Raw genomic sequence first — 23,591 nt, 5'->3', positions numbered from 1 at the left:
GGTAACAGAAACCTTGCAAAGAATGCATTCCACCCCACGCAGAGGGTTCACGCAGGGGCAGACCTTGGAGAAGAAGGAGTTGGAACTGCCGGGGCAGGCCTGGGCCTGCTCTCTGTTCAGTTACACCCTTTTCAAAACCCCTGTTGGAGAAGAGTCTGAGAGATTTAACAGGCTGGAGGTGGGTGGGGAAGCTGGTTGGTTAGTGTATTGAAGGTGGAATCCATTTGGGGCATGTTTTTCCTTTCTTTTCTTTTCTTTCTTTCTTTCTTTTTTTCTTTTTTAGCATAGGCTTTTATTTCTTGGGCAAATGAGATGGTACATAGAAAAGCATTTTGGAATTACAAAGGGATATGCAAATGTAAGGTGATATTCTTGCTTCTAGTGTTCTATGTAGGAACCGATGAAAACGCTCTCTAGAAAGAAATCACAGAGCCTGCGTGGGGGGTGGGGGGTGAGCAGGGTTTTAGGGGCAACGTGGGGGATGAAAAGTAAAGGGAAGAGGAGGGTGGGAAAGTTTCCAGACATTAGTTACTTCTGTGTGTGCGTGCATGTGTGCGTTTGTGTGTGTGAGAGAGACGGACAAGAAGACCTTTGTGATTTCTGCCATGTTCTTTTACCACCTGCGTGATTATCTATTTGATATTTCTCTTTGAATGGGCTCCTCTTTCTTTTAATTAAATATGTTTACAAAGGAAACTTTATATCACAGTTATACATGGCAGACCTGCTTCATTTTCAAACTGGAATGTGCCATATAAACAAATAGAACAAAAACCAAAGTGTTATTTAATGCTATCTGGATGCCGTTGTCTCCTAGGCCTGGAAAACTGCTCCCTGCTGGCTCATCTCTCCTTGTCACTCAGGCCTCTGCTCAAAGGGTGCCTCCCGGGGGCGGAGGGCCTCTCTAAGCCTACCCCTCTCCATCCTTGCTTTCTTTCTTTGACAGTGCTCATCACTATCTAAGGGACTTTGTTTTTCCCGTGTGTGTCTGGCTCTGAGCAGGCAAGGGCTGTCTTATTCCCTATTTCCACTGCCTAGCTCAATAAATAGTTGCCGAATGAGTAGCTCATCTAAGCTGCAAAGTTATTCTCTAGTTTGTTTTTCTCCTCTTAGCGTGTGTCAACCGGGTGTTAAAGGACACCCCGGACAGTGCCACACTGCTACCTGCACCTTGCTGTGACGGGGGTACTGCGCAAGGCTTGAGAACGAAGCGGCCTTTCTGAGTGTGATCCCACAGCGCCTCCCCCCACCCCCAGCCTCCCAGGCCGCGCTGTGGGAACCCCCCAGGCCACAGCCGCAACGCAGGCTTCGGATCCTCGCTTGCCCATTGGCCAGCTGAGTGACCCCACGGCATCACTGAGCCACCCCTGTGTCCGCCTTCCCCAGAGTTAAAGGACTCATTCCGTCCCCTGCCAGCCTCACAGACACACCAGGCGGAGAAGCTGTTCAAAGGGAGCAGCAGCTCAAAGGACTTTCCAGAAGATGGGATGCAAGTGCTGACACCGCCTGCTAAGATATCCTACCCCTTTTCCCCAGGCCCAACTTTTAAAAGTAATGATATAATTCACCTCTTTACTGAGCACTCAGTAAATTTACGATTTCGTTGTATTCTTTCAATAATCCTCCGAAGTGGGGATTTATTGTTCCCATTATACAGATGAGTTTAGAATATAGTTTGGTGATTTGCCCGAGGTGACGCAGCCGGCTTAGGTTCTCGACCATGACGTTGTAACAACCACAGAAATGTTACCACCTCCACGAAGACTTCCTGCCCCGCATGGTTTCCACTTCTAAATACCCATAATTCTGCACTATTACCTCTCTGGTGGAATCCACTCAATCTCCCTTGGGGTGTGTGTGTGTGTGTGTGTGTGTGTGTGTGTGGCAAGTATCTGTTTCTTGAGGGCTGAAATCATTCACAAATCTCTCCCAGGGTCAAGCCGCGTACTTGGCACACTGTGGCTACTCCACCTGTGTCCCCAAGTAAATCAAGGGCTGGAGGCTCCTGGATTTCTTCCACCAGGCTCCGTCTCGGAGGAGGACAGATGAAGAAAAATGAACAGCTGGATTTCCAGAGATATAAATTAGCTCCATCGGAAAGCCCCTGGGACACTTACCTTGGAGAGCGTGTGGAAAGACATGGGCTTGAACCAGGAGACCGACACTGGCACAATGAGGGCGGACGTGAAGACCCTCCCGGAGGCAGGGCGGGGAACAGGGCTTCGGGAGGACCCTCCTGGCCTTAGCATTGATGGCCTGTGCTGGACTTCTCTACCTTTCCAGATTCACTCTCTATCTGTTCCTCGTCCTCACAGGAGAGTAGAGGAAGAGGAGAGAGTGATGTCGGGCTCTTTATTCCGTGTGCATGGGTCAGGGCAGATAACAGCTCTGTGGTTACTAGCCCAGGAATCTGCGCTATCCTGGGTGGTTTCCCTACACCCGGACCTTGCCGTTGTGGTGAGTCCCTTTGTCAGACCCGCTTCAAGTTCTCCTTTTTTGAAATATCGTTTGTTGTCAAGCTAGCTGACAACAGCGTGCACCGTGTGCTCTTGGCTTTGGGGATGGATTCCCATGATTCATCGCTTTACATACGACACCCAGTGCTCATCCCAACAAGTGCCCTCCTCAATGCGCATCACCCATTTTCCCTTCTCCCCACCCCCATCCACCCTCAGTTTGTATTTAAGAGTCTCTTATGGTTTGCCTCCCTCTCTGTTTGAAACTATTTTTTCCCCTTCCCCTCCCCCATGGTCTTCTGTTAAGTTTCTCAAGTTCCATAGATGAGTGAAAACATATGGTATCTGTCTTTCTCTGACTGATTTATTTCACTTAGCATAATACCCTCCAGTTCCATCCACGTTGCTGCAAATGGCAGGATTTCATTCTTTCTCATTGCCAAGTAGTATTCCATTGTATATATAAACCACATCTTTATCCATTCATCAGTTGATGGACATTTGGGCTCTTTCCATAATTTGGCTACTGTTGAAAGTGCTGTTATAAACATTGGAGTACATGTGCCCCTACGAATCAGCACTCCTGTACCCTTTGGGCAAATTCCTAGGAGGGTTATTGCTGGGTCATGGGGTAATCCTATTTAAAAAAAATTTTTTTTAATATAACGTCTATTCATTTTTGAGAGATAGAGACAGAGCATGAGCGGGGAAGGGGCAGAGAGAGGGAGACACAGAATCTGAAGCAGGAGAATCTGTGCTGACAACACAGCCCGATGCGGGGCTTGAACTCACAAACTGCAAGATCATGACCCGGGCTGAAGCCGGACGCTCAACCGACTGACCCACCCAGGCGCCCCTGGGTAGTTCTATTTTTAATTTCCTCCTCAAGTTATTCTGATTTGAGCGTGCCTTCTATTCCTGAAGGGACCCTGGCTGATGGCAGAGAATGCCCTTTTCTGTGCTCTTTCAGTCATTTCTTGAGGTCGGGGTCTATGCTTATTCATCACTATGTCCCCACACTTGGCACCGTACTTGGGATGTGGTTCTAATAGCTAACTAAGATTATTGAGCACCTATAATGTGCCAACATTGTTACCTGTATTAACTCAAATAATCCTCACAAGAATCCCACAATTATCACCTTCATTTTACTGTTGAGGAAAGTAAGATCCAGAGAGGCTGAGTACCTAGCCCAAGGTCACATGTCTTGTCAGCATGTAGCAGAGCTGGGGTTTGAACCCAGCCGGTGTGACTCCTGAGCCAACGGGATGACTCTCAACCCCGCCAGTGGGTTGCCTTCTGGTTGTTTGGGTGTAAGGCGGGTGATGCCTATTAGTCTTGGGAACCCAAAGAATCTGTTTCTTTGCCCACTCAGAGGCTCAATCGAGTAGAATGGGCAGAAGGTGGAATGTAGGTCACCATGGCAACCGGATCACCTGGTCACATTACCTGCTGGGCCCTTGGGGCTGTGGTCCTACTGCAGCACAGAGAAGGGGGGGTTGGCATGGGGCAATGTTTGAGGCACCAGATGCACTGGGAGGACCTGGAAGAATACCAGGTGGGTAGATCGGCCAGGAGATTCTGGGAAGAGCGGGGAGCTTCCCGAAGCAGGTGGAGAGTTTCCCAGGCAAGGATGTGGTGACCATTGAACCTGCGTCCATGTGAGCCCTGGCCAGTACTCTGAGGCTCCCTCCCCCATTTGTCTCCTGCTCCAGAGCCCAGGGTTTTAGTTGTGGCTTCAATCCTCTCTCCATGCTGTCAGAGCCTGGGGAGGAGAGAAGGGCACCATTTTCTCCTCTGCCACCACTGGGGGCGTCCCCTGCAGAGGGCTGGGGTGCCTCCATTTCACCAGCTACGGGATGAGAAAATGGGCTTCTCCTTCCCAGTCCCTGAAGATCCCCATTCTGCAGGGGGCCGGGGTAGGGCCGGATGGAGTGGGCAGGTCATCTCTCTGTGGTTTGTTGTAGGCCCTGACCTTCCTGACCAGGAATGAAATCCTGTGGTGAGTAGAGGGGCCCCTTTCCTCCCCTTGAGCTGAGGTCTCATCCTGGTACAGCCCCGTGCTGGTCCCTGAGTGTGGTTCCTGCCCAGTGCTGTGGAGCCCCGGAGCTGAGGCTGGAACAGGGCGGGCAGAGACAGACCCCAGTCAGGAGAGCTGACACCGTGATTCCCAGGGCCCAGCTTGAGTTGAGTGAAACCTCAGGCGTTAAGTCACTATGGGATCCAACTCAGGATTTCTTCACATAATCACGGAAGTGGACAGGGCTTCCTCGGGGTGATGGGGGGAAGGAAGAAAGGACTTAGGAAACAGGTCGGAAGCCTGGCTGGATAAACTTGGATGCATTACTGAATCGCTCTGAGCCCAGGCTCCCTCTCCAAGCCTCTCTTCAGGGCCTGGAATGTGCCCTGTGAGGACCCTGGGAGCATAATGGGGAACAGCCCACAGTCCCTGTTGTCATGCGGGTTGCTGTCCAGCAGGGAAGGCTCCTGGCCAGAGACAAGCGTCATGCAGCATGGAGAGGCTTCAGGCGCCCTCCTCATCAGATTGCAGAGAGAGTGACTGGCTTGGTGTGTAAGTGCTCCGTCCAGGCCCAGAAGGTTGACTGGAAGTCCCATGTGACTCCTTCTCTTGCTCTCCCATCCGCTCATCACCCCTTCCCCAGCCCAGCAGAAGAGAAGTGCTTACCATCTGGACAGAGCTGAGCACACAGGCTCCAGCCTCAGGGCCGCCAGGCCCAGTGATAAGCAGGGACGAGCTCCGGGTCAGCGTTTTTGAGCCCCACTTGTTAGGTATGAATTGGAAGCTGAGGGACACTAGCTATTTGAAGAGAACAATTTAAAGCCTACGTTAAATCATGTCATCATAACATTTCAGAACACCAGAGATAATAAGAGCCTAAAAACCTCTGTAGAGAAAAAAACGGAGACAAAAGACATACAGAGGACCAGGAATCAGAATGGTTTGGGACTTGGAAAGGTTGGAAGACAGCAGCTAAAGACCTTTGGAATTATTATTATTTTTTAAAGCTTTTTTATTTATTTATTGAGAGAGAGAGAGAGAGAGGAGAGAGAGAGAGAGTGAGCGAGCCAGCGGGGGAGGGGCAGAGAGAGGGGGAGGGAGAGAATCCCAAGCAGGCTCCACGCTGTCAGTGCAAAGCCCGATGTGGGGCTCGAACTCACAAACTGTGAGATCGTGACCTGAGCCCAAGTCAAGAGTCAGATGCTTAACCAACTGAGCCACCCAGGCGCCCCAAGACCTTCAAAATTATAAGGAAAAAATCCCAATATAGAATTAAGTCATAGCTAACCTATTAATCAAAAGTGAAGGTGAAGTGACTATTTTTTGACATGCAAATTATTTTTAAAAAGTACCTCTTATGCATGCTGTCTGAGGAAGCTTTTGGAGGACACGCTCCATTAAAACTAGTAAGGAAACTGTGTTCCTCTGGTAAACTAGACTGGTATATACAGGGTACTTCCGTTTTTGTAAAACATAAGGTTCTACATGCACATACACACACACAAAGGGAAGATCTCTGGAAGGACACACACAGCGTGCACGCGGCGATCAGAGGTCAGCTTGTCGGAGGGGACCCGGAGGACTGACCGTATCAGTGTTAGTGTCGGTGCCTTGTCTGGAAAGCGAAGGGGCAGCTTTGACACGGACACCCAGTGGCACTTGCAGTGGCTTAGGAAGCCGACGGCACCGGAGAAAGTGGCCAAGTTCGGCTAGACTAAGCCCCAGTCGCTTTTAGACAGTTTTCCTATGTGGCCTCTGAAGACGTGTTGTGATTTTCCTACTAATGTGACAAAGAAATGCGGCCTGGATGGCAATGCAGTTGGATAGATCAGTGCATTTGAAAAAAAGTATCCAGGACACCACCAGACAGGAGTAACCTCCAGAGGGTGGCTCTGCCTCATCTAGGATGTTCCCACGCTCTTACCTGTGACTTGCATAGGCCATAGAGGCCTGGTCACCAGATCTGCAGGGGATGCACACTGGGAGGGCAGACCACATGTGACAGGCTCTGGTCCTCGAGCCCGCCTCTTCCCTGTGCCAGGCTGCCTGGGCTTGGCTTCCAGGAAGGGGTCTGTCCACCCTAAGTTTCTAGCCTGTGGGGATTTTCTATCTCATCTCGTTGGTCTTTTAAAGAGAAAGTCCCTTTCAGCCTCAGTTCCAGGTCAGCCCTCCCTGACTTCTGATTGAATTGCTCCCGGAGAAGCCTTCCAGATGTCTCTTTGGGCTCGGTGCACCAGCCCTCGCAGGCTCTTATCTGCAGCTGTGGCTGCGGACTCTGCCTCTGGGGTCTGAGCCGAAGAGGGCACGCGTGGCTTCCTTTTGACCTCCACGGTTGGAGCCCAGGTCGGCCCGCCTCCGTCTGAGCAGTTTGGATTACTCTGTAACCCTCAGTGACCTCTCCTGTCATGACCTCGGGCTGCATGTAGGTCCGCTTTGGGAGCCTGAAGCTTTGCCCCCAGCCCCTGCCATGAGGCTGCTCTTTCCTCTTTGCGCCCCTGAGTGCCCAACACTTTCTAGCCTCCAGGCCCCATCCTGGCCATTAGCGCTGGTCCTCCCGGGGCACCAGAAGGTCAGCAGGCAGAGTGGTTACAAGCTTGCTTCCTTGAAGCCAGAGGCCTGCGTTCATTCGAGACTCAGCTCTGCCACCTTCTAGCTCTGTGACATTTCTTACCTTTGCTGAGCCTTTGCTCAACCTGTTCCCACACTTATAAAAAGCATGATATCAAGTCCTGGAACCTAACCCCGCATGGTTGTTATTAGGACAATTAAGTGATCGAATGCATGTCAGGGGGTTAGAGCAGTCCCCCGGCACGTGGGTCAGTGTTGACTGTGTGGTATAGCTGTTATTTTCATGCTATTATTATCTCTCTCTCTGTCTTTTTTTTTTTTCTTTTGCAATGAAGAAACTGGCTCAGAGAAATGAAGTGATTTGCCCAAGCCACACAGCTTGAAAGGAGCAGACCATAAAAGCCACCTTTTCAGGCTAAAGATAGGGCTATTTATAAAATACCTGCAGGCTGTGCTGTTGGGCAAAGAACTATTGACCCCATGGCCCGGGGAGCTGAGCCCAGAGGAAAAGAGTAGATGCGGAGACTGGCAACGGAGCCGTGTTCTCAGTCCTGCCTGGACAAGAGGAACACGAGAGCTCGCGGGACTTAGAGGTCCTGCCCCCTCCCTGGCCTTGAATGAGAGCCTCTAGGGGTGGGCTTGGGTCCTTTCACAGAGTCTCCACAGGTTTCTAACGTGGGACCCAGTTGAACACCACTACAGAGGGCCTCAGAGGCAAGGGTGCAGAGAAAGGTACAGAAGCAGCCGTAGGATGCCCGAACTGGAGGGCGCTGGGAGTGGGAGGGATCGTTGAGTCTCTCATTTTACAGAGGGGAAACTGAGGCACAAGAAGGGATTGTGGCAGGTCCAAGGTCCCGCAGAGTGTGAGCTGCAGGGCTGGTCTCCCCTGTCTTGGGGCCTCTGAGCCCGCCGACGGCCCCTCCCCTCGTCTGGGAGGGAGCCACAGCATGGGCTCCTTGATTTCTGGCAGGCTGAATGTGTGAGTTTTTCAAATGGCTTTGACTCTTGAGTCCATTAGTGATTAATTCAGAGTTCCATTTAGAGCCGGCTGATCCATATTTGGAGGAGGAGAACGTTTTGTGGCAGCTGAGATGCAGCCACGATTCATCTGCGGGCAGCCCACCCACTCGGAGGCCTGGGATGGCATGAAATCTGGGCAAGGCCCTCCCCACAGCAGCCCTCCCCGCCAGAAAGCTCGGGAGCTCGGGGAGGGGGGGGGGCGAGGAACTCACACCTGGGTAGGGGTGGATCCTTGGGGGTGGGGGCTGCACAGCCTGAAGAACCCGTTGTGGGGTTTGGGCCACTCCCGTGGGGAGCCAGGGAGCAGTCCATCCTGGGCGCCCGCCATAATGGCGCAGGACCTCAGAGAATTCTTTTTTTTTAAAAATGTTTATTTATTTTTGAGAGAGAGAGAGAGAGAGAGAGAGAGAGTGCTCACAAGAGGGGGAGGGGCAGAGAGAGAATGGGAAATAGAATCTGAAGCAGGCTTCAGGCTCCAGGCCCCAGGCTCTGAGCTGTCAGTGCAGAGCCTGACGTGGGTCTGGAACTTGCTAACTGTGAGATCATGACCTGAGCTGAAGTCGGAGGCTTCACTCACTGAGCCACCCAGGTGCCCTGGGACCTCAGAGAATTTTAAAAAATTAGTACAACTTACTGAAAGTCAGTCTGCTTGTTCTCACCTCAGGCTGGAGTTCTAACAGTGACAGTGACAGCTCCTGCCGCCCCCTCCCCCCGTCCCTTCCCCTCGTGGGCCACTGGGTCCTCCGGGGATGATGGCCTTCCTTTTCTCCTCGATGCCTTTTAGTGTCCCGCGTGCTTTCCTGGAGAATGTTTCCCCTCACCTTTTCCGTACCCCGCTTTTCGGCTCCCTCCCGAACTTTCAGAGAAGTGTCTGGTGACAAGTTCAGGGCCCCTTACGAGGCTGATGGAGCCTGTTCTTCACGAATAGCCATGCACCGGTCTGGCTCCTGTTTTCAGGCCCTTGACATGAGTCAGCACAAGGCCAGTGATGGGGATTAGCTCCCCATCCGGCAGAGTCAGGATTGAAGCCTAGGTGTCTCTGCTCAGAGAGGTCAAACAACTTGCTTCAGATCACACAGCTAGTGGGAGAGGGATCAGGGTCCAAATGGGTCCCCCTGACTGATCTGGCAGCCTTCCAGCAGGAAGCGGGGAAACAGATCATACGTTCAGTTGGGGTCTTTGAAGGGACTTTGTAGTGAAGGGTCTGCTCTCAGAGGCTGAAGGAAACAGCCAGGGACTAGCGATTACTGCCCCCGAGGCCCACGGCCCAGTCAAGCGCCAGAGCTGAGTGAACGTTGGAGGGATCACACAGACACAGATGCTACCAGAGCCGGCCAAGGCTGGAAGGGGGAGGGGGACACACCCCACCAGGCTCTCTCACTACCTCCAGTCTCCCTATGGTGCCTCCCTTGGGCCAAAGCCATCTGGAAGCATCTGGAAGCCAGAGGGCAAGGGCGGTGGGAGGCACCATAGAGATCAGAGCCGCGCCTGGGCAGCCAGTGGGAAAACAGTAAGAGCACAGACACAGCTGATGTTCTTTCTACTCTCCCACGGCCGGGATCTAAAGGACATTTTCCCAGTCGGTGAGCTGTGAAAACATGAGAGGCCGGATGGGGAGCAGATCCTGGCTGTCAGTTCTCCTGGTGTTGGGCCTCCATTTACCATAATCAGGGCCCTGGGAGGGCCTCTTCTCTACCTGCAAATCCTCACTTGTAAAATCACCCTCTGAAGGCTTCACTTAGTCACATGTCCCTAAATCCCACCAATCAGAGGTTCATTTGGGTCACCAAACCACACACCCCGCAGGTGACAGTGAGGGGCTGTTAGTCACTTTCCCGAGTAGGGATTAACTTGGCCACATGCTTGCCTCCTAGCGCTCGGCCGAGATGAGAAGCTGGATGGTGGGCAGGAGAGAAGGAAAGGACCAGAGGAGAGAGGGTAATTTTGGAGCAGGAAGGATCCTAGGGGAAGAAGAAAGGGCAGGCCCAGGGACCCAGGTCAGGTTAGAGGGCACCCACCATCATGGTCTGGGGCCGAGCTCTGGGAGGCAGGGCACAGCGTGTCTGAGCTGCAGGACAGGAGCACAGACGGGTGTGGAGAAGCTCGAGATCTCCTGAGGGCCTACGCAATGGCAAGCTTACCTTTATACACCTCCTCCCGTTTACTCCTCACATATTTGTGAGGGGAGATTGGCCCCACCGTGACATTGAGGAGACTGGGGCTCAGGTGGTGTCAGAACCCTGTTCAACGTCTCAGAGCTACCAGAGGGCAGAGTCAGGACTTGAACTCAGGTCTGTCTGGCTCTAGAGACCGTTTTTCACCAGCGTGTGTTAACCCCCCACCCCTCACACACTCACTTTCCCGAGTAGGGAAACACTCACACACTCTCTCTCACACACACACACACACACACACACACACACACACAGTCACACGAAGGCCCTGCACTCTCCATCATGTCAACACCCACCCCCGCCTCCTGGCCTCCCAAGAGAGATATCATTATTGCCCATTTTCCCGATGGTGAAACTAAGGCTCAAGAGTAAGGCGAGGTCACGGCACTGGAGTGGCAGGGCGGGAACTGGAGTGTGGGCCTCCTGTGTCCCAGGCCACCACATTTCCTCTCCACTTTCTGGGTCACCCGTCCTAACAGACCCAAGACCTGTGACCAGGATGGGGTAGGAGGGCGGGAGGATGAGGGCTTGTGCTCTCTTGGCCTGGGGCTCCTGCCCTCCCCCCCCCACTCGAAGGTCACACAGCCCCTTCGCCCTCTGCCTGCCCCTCACAAGCAAAGCCTCCAGCACAGTATGGGCCTGCGACAGAGACACTGACTCAGCCACACCCACCTTCTCAGGGCCAAGGGCCGAGCTGGGCAGATGGCTTGGGGTTGCGTGCTGGCTTCCCCAAGGCCCTGCGGGCTTCTCCATCTGCAAGTGAGGGACTGGACGGTGTGACCACAGATGTCCCCTCCGGCTCTGACATTCTATAACGAACACCTGTGGCGTATGTTCCATGCTATAGAGCACACTCACACACCTTTCCTCATGCCCGGCTCATCTTTGCACCCCCTACTGTGTGCTGGGCACCCTGGACTCCTCAGGGATGTTTCCAGAAGGGTGGAATGAAAGGTCTAACTGCCTTTGCTATGTCACTCAATTGTAAGTCCCCTTCCTCCAGAGATCCCGGGGGGACAGAGGCACACGGTCCGCAGTCCATGAGTCCTGCAGTTCATCATGCCTCTCTTCTTAGCATCCATGACACCTTCCTGAAGCTCTGTCCCCCTGGGAAGCACTACAAGGAGGCGACACTGACCACAAAACAGGTCAGCTCCCTGCCGGCCCTGAGGGTGAGTGCTGGATGGGGGCAGGGGGAGGTGTGCCACTGGGGGCCATGGAGGGGTGGAGGACACTGGGGGAGGGGAGGGCACTCTGGCCGTGGGCCGTCTGGTGGTAACATCTCCAGAGGGGCTCTTGGACCTCCAGGCACGGGCCCAGCAGGGCATGCTTCCCCAGCACTTTTCTTTAAAAAATTTTTTTTAATGTTTATTTATTTCGAGAGAGAGAGGGAGAGACAGAGCACGAGCAGGGGAGGGGCAGAGAGAGAGAGAGGGAGGCACGGAATCCAAAGCAGGCTCCAGGCTCTGAGCTGTCAGCACAGAGCCCAACGTGGGGATTGAACTCACAAATGGTGAGATCGTGACCAGAGCCGAAGTCAGACACTTAACCGACTGAGCCACCCAGGCGCCCCCCCCCCCCCCCCCAAGGACTTTTCATATGAATCTGGCCTCACTCTATCCTTGTATCAGTCTCATAGGCAGGACAGGCATGGCAACAGTCACCATTTCTCGGTGAGGGGCAGAGGTGCACTGGGGCAATGCCACTTGTTCCAGGTCCTATCGGTGAAGGTGGCAGGCCTAGCCGAGGTCCCCCTGGCTCTGCTGACTGATCTTCCAGAGCCTGCTTGTGATTCCCTTTTGAGCCTCAGCTTAAACACCGCACCGCACCCCCCTCCGGCTTCCTGCCGGCCATTTACCTGACGCCCCCTCCCCCACCAGAGGACCCTGCACCAGCCAGCTCTCTCTCCTCTCTTTTATGCCCCAAATGAGATAAGCAGGAAGGTCGAGGATCCCCTGCAGAATCATTCGGGCCTAGGGGAGACCAGGGTGCCACCCCAGGTCATTCTCCCAGCCCCCTCCTCAGCCCTTCTCTTCTGCTCAGGCTGCCTCACTGGACTAGGGCTTTTCTAGAACGACTGAGAACCTTCTCAGTTTCTTCCCTGAGAAGCCAGGAGCAAGACTTGGAGCCCGGGGACTGTCATCCCAACCTGCCTCCGTCTATCTCCAGGTGTGACTACAGGAAAGAAGGACACGTGCATTTCTGTTCTTGGTCCCTTTATCCTCTCCCCCTGAATTTAGCTGATCCTCCCTGAGTGAGAGCCTGATAGATAAGAGAGGTGGGCCAGATGTTCATATCTTCTCCTAGATTTCCCAGTTTCCTGGGCCAAATCTCATAACTCATACACCCAGTACACACACACACACACACACACACACACACACACACACACATCTTGTGCTTGTTATAGCAGAGTCCTTGTACAAACCACTCCCTGTGCCTCAGTCTCCCCACCTGTGAAATGGGTGGAGTGGTGGGGGTGGCTGGGGGTTGTTTGCACATGCTCCCGAAGGCTCGCCGCATCCCCCCGGGCCGCCCACCACCACCAATCTTTTAAGGACCATCCTTGAGTTTTTTGTTCCTGCTGTGACAAGGCTCTGCCCTTCCCCGCAAAGCACCTGGAAGAGGCCAGAGAGTCACAATAAAAGGGCTCCCCAATCACTTCTAAGATTTTTAATTAAAATTTGTGCAGTGCGTAGCGAGGCAGTGTCGGGTTAACAAATCATGGCGGTGTCAGTCTTCCCGATTTTTCATTCGGATCTCGGCAGAATAATGGTTTGAATTTGTCATTGTGCGACGAGAGCCCGTCTTCTCTTCTGTCTGGAACAAGACGGGCTCTGAGAGCCGTGGGCGCCTCTTGGAAGAGGGCTGGGGACTCGGGTAGGGTCCTAAGGAGGAGATTGCACAGGTGGAGGGGACACACATTCAACTAGGGCTCTGCAGCATCTCCGAAGCGAGGGAGCTTGTTTTGGGCAGAGAACAAGAAAGAGCACAGAGCTGGGGCTTGACATGGAGGCAGGAACAGAAAACAAAGGAGTGAGAAGGGGGGTGAGGGGGGGAGTAGGATCGGGGAGCTGGGGCCGGGGTCTTGGAGAGGAAAGGAGCACAATCCTCAAAAAGGTGTAATAATTGGAGGGTGTGTCTGGCCCAGGCAGACGGGAGCCTGTCCTTCTGGTACCCCCTGCTCGCACACACACCCCCACCCCCTCACCCCCGACACACACACACTTCCATGTCCCCACCGCCCCCCACGCACCCATGCACGCACACGCGTGTGCTCAGACACCCAGACATGCCCTGGCTGGGGTGTGTCTCAGAAGGAGGCTATCCACTGGGGCCCTGGGACCGAATGGGAAACTTGTGCCCTCCGCTCCCCAGATGGGGGACAGTGTCACTCGGGCAGTCTCAGAATATCAGAAGGTAAAGCCTTAAAATCAGGCACCACCAGGGAATCACTGCCAAATGCTCTCTGCCCTGGCTTTACCCCTCAGAAAACTGAAACCCTAAGAGGGGAACACCTTGCTCGGGCTACGTGACCGCAGAGCCTGGCTGGCTCTGACCCCACTTCCAACCGGGGCCCCCCCCCCTCTGATCAGGGCTTGGCTCAGTGCTGACTGAGCGCTGGGTCTGCAAGGCGCCCTGGGGGCACAGGGGGAGCGCCTGGCAAAGACCAGCCATGGAGGGCCGGCTTGGAGAGTGAGGGGTGACGCGTGGGCTGGCACTCCACATGGCCCCAGAGCACCCTAGGCGGGCCTGGGGGCTCTGCCCTGAGCCCCAGAGGAACGCACGCCGCACTGGCATCAGAGGGCCGGGTCAGGGCCCGGCTCCGTCACTCCACCTGTGCCGTCTCCCTCTAAGCATGAATCCCTGTCTGCAAAACAATGTGTGTGCCCTCTGCTGTGTAACAAGTGCAGGGACGAGCCACAGTCCTCCGCACCCTCCATTTTTTCCCCCTGTCCACTGCTCTCTTCCGTCTCCGGGGCAGGGAGCCAGGTGAAGGGTGAGAGACTGCAAGGCTTGAGAACAGAGGAGGGGCAGAAGGGTGGCCTGGGGTCTGCGTCCCACGGTGGCGGGAGGGCTGTGGGGGTGTGTGCAGGCAGCCGCTGCCTACAGGGAGCACCAGCCCAGGCCGCTCTGGAGCGCCAGACCCCCAGGCACTTTACTGGACAGTGGCTGGGAACTGAGATGGGATCTTGGGATCAAACTTCTTTAATTTTACTTATCTCTTCCCTCTGAATGGCCATCGCTTTACTCCATTGTACAAATACAAACCAGATTGTTGTAGAAAAACTGGAAAACAGGGGCACCTGGGTGGCTCGATCGGTTAAGCCTCCGACTTCAGCTCAGGTCACGATCTCACGGTCCGTGAGTTCGAGCCCCGTGTCGGGCTCTGGGCTGATGGCTCAGAGCCCGGAGCCTGTTTCCGATTCTGTGTTTCCCTCTCTCTCTGCCCCTCCCCCGGTCATGCTCTGTCTCTCTCTGTCTCAAAAATAAATAAAACGTTAAAAAAAAATAAAATCCCAGAAAAGAGAAAAGTCAAAATGCAATACAAACTGTCAGGGTAGCTCACCTCAAGGGATGACGGTCATGACTCTTTTGCCTTATATCCTTTCAGATTTTTTTCTAAGCAGCTATGTGAAGTGTTTATTGGGATCCCCTGGACTTTTTTGCATCGTTCCCTGCCCGCCCCCCCCACCCCACGTTGGTTTCTTTGTTCCTTTTCCAGCTGGTTCTGAACAGCCAGAACGATCTCACACATTTGGGACACCCGACCACTGCCGCTGGGTTAGAACTCGCTTGCTGGTTAAGTGATCTGAGGCCAGTCACTTCCCAAGGGGAATGATTCAGGGTGTGAGGAAGCAAATAGACCCCAAGCAAAGGAGACTGGGCGGGAGGGGTGCCGCGTGGAGAGCCCGTTTTCCAAAGCAGGTGAGAGGCCTGGCTCTAGGTGCTCCCAGGCATAGACCTGGGTCTAAGGATACAGGTTTCGTGACAGTATGAGGAGGCGCTTTCTAATCAGTAGAGTTGCATGCAGAGGGCACGAGTTCCCTGTCACCGAAGGGTGTGAAGCGGGGCCAGACAAGCATGTGGCCGGGGTATTCCCTCCTCACCTCCCGAGCCTGTGGCTCTGGCCCTGGCACTCGTTCTTGCTGTCTTCTGTGTCCACCTCCATAGTATGTCCCAGACTTTGGATGTTCAGTGTCCGATAAAACTCCCCCCCACCACCCCACCCCCCAAAATTTTTTTTTCTCTTTTTGAGAAAGAACTATTAGAGACGCCAACTTTCCAATTTTGCCAAGTAAGGACATTTACAAACGATGGGATCCACAATCACCATCATTTCATTTTTTAAACGTGTTCATTCTAGATCAAAAATATAAGAAGGATCTAATCCCAGAAGCAAGAACAGTTCTTCCCGTACACATCTCTTTTTTGTGCTTCTGTTTCTACTTTTGCTCCTGGTCATTAAGCACTTTGTCACCAGTCATCACTGGTCCTCAGACTAGCTTTTGGGGATCGAGGACTAAATTGCCCTCCAGGTCTTTCCAATCTTGGTCGCAGAGGGAGGCTCGTTTCCCGAAATGAGCAAGGAGAGGCTTGCTGGGGGGTGAGGGCCCGAGTGTCCCTGGGTCCTCAGGGCCCAAGGATGGGAGCAGTCTGACTCACACTGCCCAGAACACATCTCTGGAAAAGGCTGTGAGAATTGGGCTCCAGGGAGCTCCGGGTACAGCTATAACTTGGCTCAGGGGCTTGAGTGGTCTGGGAAGAAAGTTCTGTTTTCTTAACTTGGATTCACTGGTGGAAAAAGTGGGTTGGTTAATATTGGGAAGGGTCTGCCCGTCAACAGATGAACAAGACGAGAGAGTTGCCTGGGCAGCCGAGGGCCGCGGGGCGGGGAGTGGGGGGGGGCCCTGAGGACGGGGACACAGTGGCCCTTTTCCACTCAGAAGTTTCTGTTTTCTCTTTGCGGCTTTCTTTGGTGTATTTGAAAGCGAATTAGTTCAATGTTTCTGTTCTTGTAAATAACCATCTTGCTTTCTGTAAACTTGGATGAGTAGTGGCACAGTGTGACCCAGGTTTCTGGTTTCCGGGCCCAGAATGGCGGGTGGAAGGACCTGTGGGAGATCCCGGGGTCTCAGAGCCAGTAGGGTGGAGGCTCGCACACTGAAGGGGCCACCACACTGCTCTCGGGCCTCTTCCCGCCTCCCCCTCCAGGGTTCCTGACGGCAGGTGGGGTGTGCACAGCCTGGCCTCTTCTGCATTTGCCTCCAGCATCAACTCTGCACTGTAAGCACAGAGAGGTTAGGAAACCTGCCCGAGGTAGCAGGAGGCCCTGTGGGTGTGGCTCCTAAGGTTCCAGCTCCGTGTCAGTTTCTCTCTGCCCCCAGTTTCTCTGAACCTTTCTGATGCCCACTTATAGGCTGGGCCTATCCACTTCAAATACTTTGCAAAGAACCCACTCCCAAGGCTTTCAGCAAACGAAGAGTCCTCATACTTATTCAGACTTTGGAGAAACTACCAGGGTAGGAGGGGGGCAGGAATGGGAGTGTATTTTTTTATTTAAAAGGGTTTTTTTTGTAAGTTTTCAAATCAAAATTGTTTATGCACGCCAAGAGTCAAGTTGCCCTACAAGGGTTACCCGCATTTCCCTTTTCTGGAAGCAAACATTTGCAGCTCTCAGCTGATTCTTGGCTCTTGCCTCCATATCCCTGGAGAGGGCTCTTGTATGGCCCCCTCTTCATACCTCGGCCTTTGACCTCCTAGAGAAGAGGCTTAGCTCTTCCCTCCCCCATGTCCATCCCCCACCTCGCTCCTATCCCCCACCCTCCCAGTGTAGGTATATAAATGTTTCCATTGGATCAGTATTCAGTGTATACGTTGTTATGACTCCATATGCTACTCAGAGCTGAGCCAGGAAATCGGCTATGGTTACTTCTCCCTTTCTGCATGTTTTTTGTTTTTGTCTTTCCTGGATGTAATCATTGCTTTTGATTATGCTCCTACGTACTTATCATTAAGTTCACACTAAACCTCTGCCAATTACCTGAAAGTCTCCCCTAAGGCTTTCAGAAGTGAGATGCTTTCTATACATTCCATTTTCTTTTTTTTAACTTATTTATTTATTTTGAGAGAGGGAATGAGCCAGGGAGGGGCAGAGAGAGAGATGGGGACAGAGGATCTGACGCAGACTCTGTGCTGACAGCAGAGAGCGCGATGCGGGACTCGAACTCACGAACCATGAGCGTGAAGTCAGCTGCTCAACCAACTGAGCCACCCAGGCGCCCCTGTACGGTCCATTTTCTTGGCTAAATTTCTCTCCGTGTACTCCCTTGTTTTGGTGACGCACATCCCCTAGTAGCTTCCTCCTAAAAGGTTCATGGAGGTAAACGTCTTGCCACCATACCTACACCTGACCCAGGTGATAATGTCTTTATTCTCCCCTCACACTTGATGGAGCGTTTACACGGAATTGAACTACAGGCTGGTTGTCAGTTTTCCTTGGAATTGGAAAAGCAGCACTGGGGTGCATTTTAGCTTTCGCTGTTGTTGCTGAGAAGTCCAAAGCCTTTCCGTTTCCCGATTTTATTTATTTATTTATTTTTTGGTAACTTGAGTTTTTCTTTCTGGAAACTTTGTCGGCTCTTCTCTTCGGCCCCAGTATTCTGAAATTCCCAGTGACGTGAGTTGGCGTGGGCCTTTCTGTCCGTGTACAGGAAACACAGAGGACCCGCTCGGTCTGGAAACTCGTTCAGGTCTAGGATGTTGACGCAACGTCTTATCCCATCTTTTCTCCACGGTGCTTTCTCCCCCGGCTTGTTTGGGTCTCCAGCTTTGTGTCAGAGGCCTTCCTTGGCTATCTGGAAATCGTCTGCTCATAATGAAGAGAGGGGGTCAAAGCTGGAGTCCCTGCGTGGGCTTTCGACGGGGAGCTTTCCTGGAGGGTGAGCCGAGGGGGGCTATTTCTTGAGGTCTCCCTAGAGAGGATGGGGGTAAAGTTCTGCAGAGAGGGCTACCGGGGTCTCAGACTTCAGCACATGGATATTTATTTGATCCCTGGGTCTCAATGTGGCTGACATCACCGGTGCAGAAAGCCTCTATTAAGTCTCTCCCGAGAACACCTTTCCCGGTGTTGTGCAGGGGCTGGGAGGGCCAGCCACCCGGCATCGAGTGGAGGGTTCTAGAACTCCAGTGCTTTCAACATCTTCAATCGATCCTTCTTTCCCGACCTCTATGAATTTCCAGTGTGGCCAGGTGCTTCCGGCTCCAGAGCCTTCCAAGGGTCCTGGGATGCAGAGCAGGCTGCTAGCTGTTCCCGCTGTGGGCTCAGGGTTGGGCTGTCTCTTGTCTGCCGGGTCAGTTACCGATCCTGTTCCCACCTGCTTCCTGTGTGTGTCAAGGCGCTGCTCTTCTCTCGTGTTCTCTCTGTTTCTGTGGGTGATGCCTCTAAAAACTCCCTTTCCTAGTAGTTTTCGTGGGTGTCAGAGAGAGTGAAAATAGATGCAGGCGTTCAGCCCGTCATCTTTACCCAGGAATAACACCTGCGTTCCTGACGTTCAGGAAAGCTTTACAAAGACAGCCTCTCCTCACTGTTGCTGTCTCAGAATATGCCACACGCAGCAGCTGCCCCCAGAATGTTCCCGCTCCCCACTCCCAGCCTCTTGAATGCTCCACTCTGCTCGCGTCCTCAGAGCTCCTGTGCTGCTCATTCCCTCCTCCTGTCCCCACATCACCCTCCAGCGTAGCCAGGCTTCTCCGGGAGCCCCTCCCTCCCTGAGGACCCCTGGGAAATGACACTCCTTGTCCAGCTGATTTCCTTACCAGGCAGAAATTCCCACGGATAAGACACATTTGTGGACTCAGTCTGATGAACGGGCTTCTCACACCGGGTTCCATCCATTTACCCTATAATAGTTATCGTGCGTTTCCCATGCACGGCGCGTTGAGTGAGGTCTCGGGGGCTTCCTTTCTCATGGAATTCTGGGTAAAGAACAAATAGAAGAATCACAAACTGTGGGGGCTTTGCAGAGCTCTTGACCCCAGTGCCAAATGCTGGAGCCCAGACAGGCACACCCAGGCCCCCTCGGGGGCGGGGGGGGGGGGGGGTGTAGCGCGCCTGGAGAGACCCTGCCCAAGATGCTTGGTCATCTCTGTGAGAGTCTCCTCCCCACTTCTTAGGATACCGAGTGGCTTCTGGGGCAGCCAGGCACGTCTAGGCACAGCACCCCTCCCTGAGGGTTCTGGAAGGACCCCCCTAGAGCTGTCCTGTGGCTGGTCCAGGGCTGTGGCTCGGCACAGAGACACCTGCACGTCAACTCTCCCAGCAGCCTTGGCCGCTGAGTCATTATCCGAATTGACAGCTGGGGAAGCAGAGGGTCAAGGGGAGTCGGCTGAAAACTCCGTCCACTGAAAACTCTGCTACTATAAATGACCATCCCGCTTCATCTTTCCGAGCCTGGGCTGGAAGGGGTCCCAGAGGCCCTTTTCCCTGGCAGGTGGATGGCACAGCTGGAGAGACTGGAACCTGCCTGTCCAACTGAGAAGAGATCGGGCCGGTGGGAAGGCTGTACCGGGACTTCGGGAGTCTTCCTGGTGCACTTTTTGATCTACCTTGTCAGAGCCTTTCAATGGCTACCACCTCGCTGCACCTCCCGAGGGTGGACAGGCATTTGCAGCTGAAGAAACAGAGGCCCACAGGCAGCGCGCGACCCATACAAAGTCGCGGGGCCCGTCAGAGGCCGAGTCAAGGTTGGAACCCAGGCCTCCTGCTTCAGACTAGACCGTTTCCACGCCTCACTTCTGAACTCCCACCGCCTCCTGAGGAAGCTCCTGTTGAGGTTAGATCCCTGACGGGGGGCTGGCCTGCCCGCTGCTAACATTCACCTCTTGGCTCCCATGAGCTTAGGGCAGTCCTCTCAGCATCTCTATTCAGCCAGAGGACAGAGACCGGAGCGCGGAGGGAAGCCTGCAGGCCGGAGGGGCTGTCTGATCACCCACGGCCCAGGCCGGGACAGCTGGACCCAGTGGTAATCCTCATGCCGTATTTAGGCCACTGCCCTGGGCCCTCCGCCCCCTCGGATATCCTCCCTGGCTTGCTGACAATAGAAGCAGATTGGACGGTTGTAGCAATTCTACTGTCCAGCCCCACGTGTCCCCCGCCACTAGTTGTGTGTTTCATGCAAAGCACACAACAACAAGCCCCTTGGCGTGCCCTGCCTCATTTGCTTCTCACAGCAGGAGGGTGAAGCACGGTGGTACATCCCCATTCTACGGATGAGGACACTGAGTCCACGAGAGGTGAAACGCTCTCCCCAGGTCCACACACAATTGCAAAAATACTTCTTTCTCCTCCATCTTCTGGGGGCAGATGACATCAAGGTCACCGAGCCGGTGGCACATGCACGGGTGCGGCCGAAGGAGGAAGGAGGACGGGCAGGAGCTGGTGGCCTGGACAGGTGGTGATTGAGGGAGGAATGGCTTTTCCCATCTCTAGCCGAGATGCCCTCCCGAGCCCTCCCTTGGCGACAGATCACACATGTGGGTCTTGTATGTTGGGGAGGACTGCCTTTAGGTCCAGGTCATTTCGTCAGGGCCCCTCCCAGAGCCCAGCCTCCCGGGGCTCCTGTGGCAAGCCTGGGAATTGTCTGATTCCCAAGTCCCCAAGCCACGCCCCCCCCCCCCCCCCCAGTGCCCAGACTCCCCAGTGGAACAAATATTCCACTGAGAAAGAAGAGACAACCCAGGGGCAGCCCTGCCCCGCGGACACCCCAGCCCAGCCTCCCAGGCTCCCACCCGGAGGCCCCACCTCACAGGGCAAGAGGTCGCTCTGAGCCTTTCAACTCCTAGGAGAGAAGTAAGCTAGTTCACAAGCACCCCCTCCCAAGATAAATACCGGGTGCTGATCAGAGACCCAGCGCCTCCCCAGAGGGGCGGGAGACCCAGGGCCACGGGGGTCCATTCAGCAGCGTGCAGGCCAGCCGGCCACCCCGTCTGTCCATCCTCCCGGCCTACCCTGAAATCTGTGCTGTGCCAGGCACTGTGTTGGGATGTCACGGACACATCATCTCATTTAATCCTTAAAGTTCCCGGCGAGGAGGAAGTTATTATCCTCCCCTCCAGCTGGGAAGCAGAGGAGCAAAGGGGTTAAGCAAACTGTCCACAGTCACACAGCTGATGAAGGGCAGCAGCCTCCGCCAGCAGCTCCACGGCCGACTCCCTCCTCCTCCCCGGGGGGAGGGTCCCGACTCTGATGCAGAGTCAGAGCTGGGAGGGCAATTTGGCAGCTGGCTCACTCCCTGCATTTTCAAGCATCATTAGATCTTTTTCTGACAACTTCATCAGTTAGCAGGGCTCAGAATTGGCAAAAATCCGTATTTAGACATTCAGCCAAAGAATTAAGAAGTGGTTGGTTTCAGAAAAAGCTCAGCGATGTGGGAAGCTGCCTCTGCTGTGGGTGAGCAGTCAGCAAGGGGAAGACGGATCTGGCCCTCGGCGTGGGTCGTTGCATGGCGGACACCAGTGGCCCTGAGCCCATGTCGCTGTCCACCTCGGAGCCTCAGTTTCCTCATCTTCCAAATGGGGGTGATAATGCCTCCTGCACAAGCAGTTAGGAAAGCCTGGGAGGCGGGGGAAGGGCTCTGGGTTCCACTTGTGGCTCTTTTCTCCGCTGACTGACTGGCCTTGGGTGAACTTTGGCCTCAGCTTTCTATCTGGACCCCGGAGCCGGAGCAAGGCACGGATGCCCTGTGGCTCTAAGCTGGGGGTGCAGGGGGGAGGAGGGAGCCTGTGGGATGGCCAAGGGCAGCCCCTCCCCCAGTGGGTCCTGATGGGAGATGCTGAGGGCTGCCTCTGTGGGGGGCCTTTGGGAGGGGGTCATGCGTAGCACTCCCCTCTACTCACAGGAGTGACGGTTGTTCAGCCCGTACGTCACATTGTCGTCCGGGGCAGGGCGGGAGAGGTGTTTTGGGTTCATGTGCAGAGTCTGAGCATTCTCCTGCCACCTCACGTGCCACATCTTTTTTTGGGCCCTCTCACTGACCTGGGAAGTAGATACTGTTCGTTGTCTCCAGGTCAAACCCCAGTCAAACTAGGACTGTTGCCCACAAGTCCTGCTCTGCTCCCCTGGCCTCTTACCACACCTCTCACTTCTGGAAGGTATGTCTCCTGCAGCCAAACCCACTCGGGCCTTGACCTGGTTCTGTCCATGATTCATGATTTCTCCCAAAGCTCCCAAGAGCAGCAGCTGTCTTACCCTTGAGAGCACTCGAGGGGCAGTTTGGCATTGTGGACCAGCCAGGCCTGGGTCTGAATGCTTCGGGGAGTCGTTCAGACAAACCCTCAGAACCTCAGCTTCCTTACCTTTAAGATGGGAACGCCAAGGGGCCCCTGGGCGATTCAGTCGGTGAAGCGTCTGACTTTGGTGACTTTGGCTTGGGTCATGATCTCATGGTTTGTGAGTTCAAGCCCCACATCGGGCTGTCTGCTGTCAGCACAGAGCCTGCTCCAGATCCTCTGTCTCCCTCTCTTTCTGCCCCTCTGCAACTCTCTCTCTCTCTCTTTCTCTCAAAAGAAATAAACTTTAAAACAATAAATAAATAAGATGGGAACACCAAGTCTCCTTTCCAGGGCCGTGTCAGGGCTGTGTTAGGATCCAGTGAAGTAAGGGTGCCAGCCTTCCCCAGGTGATACATCATCTCATTGCCTGTCCCTGTGACAGGCATCTGAGGGTCGAGGCAGAAGTGGCCAGCCCTGCTGCTGGATGAGGAAATGGAAAGTCAGGCAGGTGGAGGGGCTGTGTGGCCACAGAGCCAGCTGGTGGCCGGGTGAGGGCTGGGCCTGGGCGCCATGGGGGCAGTGGCCCCACTGGGCTCCCTGCCCCTGGGAAAACCATTCCCGAGGCTGAGGTGAGAAGGGAATCCGGATTTCCTTCCCGAGGTGGAGACGACACTGATGGGATCAGTTAAAAAGCATTGCCTGCGCCCGGATTCCCTGGCAGCACCCAAGGGAACGGGCCGCAGAAGGCTTGGGGACATGTTTGTCCAGCACCCTGGTCCCAGTCCTGTGTCCGGGAGTACAAGGTAAACAGACCCCATCTCAGCTTTTCAAGAGTCCTGGTCCCAAGGGCCCTTCTCAGCCTGCTGGCTTGAGGCTTTATTCCCCTCATGTCTTTTCTGATAACTTCATTTGTGCCCCCAGAGACCTCAGACTTGTTTAAAAATAGAAAAATAAACAACAATGTTCCTGAAATGCCCCCTCCCCCCAGCTTTGGGCCACCTAATGAGGTGCTGGCTGGGCTGGCTGGGGCTCGGTTCCCAGGATTTTCCACCCTCCGCAGGCCTCAGGCCTCCTGCCGCC

The 23,591-nt window shown here is 54.2% G+C and overlaps 1 protein-coding gene across 4 annotated transcripts in view; it reads left to right on the top strand.

Annotated features, from left to right (window-relative positions):
• CIB4 (calcium and integrin binding family member 4) overlaps positions 1–23,591 on the top strand; it is a 143,088-nt gene that overhangs the window by 88,834 nt on the left and 30,663 nt on the right. The window contains exons 1-4 of one of the 4 annotated variants that reach the window (XM_078444871.2): positions 3,880–4,014; positions 4,424–4,458; positions 9,939–10,002; positions 11,314–11,410. In XM_078444871.2, the coding sequence (XP_078300997.1) occupies positions 4,446–4,458; positions 9,939–10,002; positions 11,314–11,410 (174 nt within the window). In that variant the 5' untranslated portion in view covers positions 3,880–4,014; positions 4,424–4,445. Of the gene's footprint in view, positions 1–3,879; positions 4,015–4,423; positions 4,459–9,938; positions 10,003–11,313; positions 11,411–23,591 lie in introns of those variants that run through there. The other 3 variants (XM_081795190.1, XM_078444870.2, XM_078444869.2) reach the window with 3 other exon arrangements.

The sequence above is a fragment of the Panthera onca genome, chromosome A3 (genome assembly GCF_046562875.1).
Source record: "Panthera onca isolate mPanOnc1 chromosome A3, mPanOnc1 haplotype 2, whole genome shotgun sequence".
Classification (NCBI taxonomy): Eukaryota; Metazoa; Chordata; class Mammalia; order Carnivora; family Felidae; genus Panthera; species Panthera onca.
Note: the sequence above shows the minus strand (reverse complement) of the source record. Positions and strands in the feature narration are given on the sequence as shown.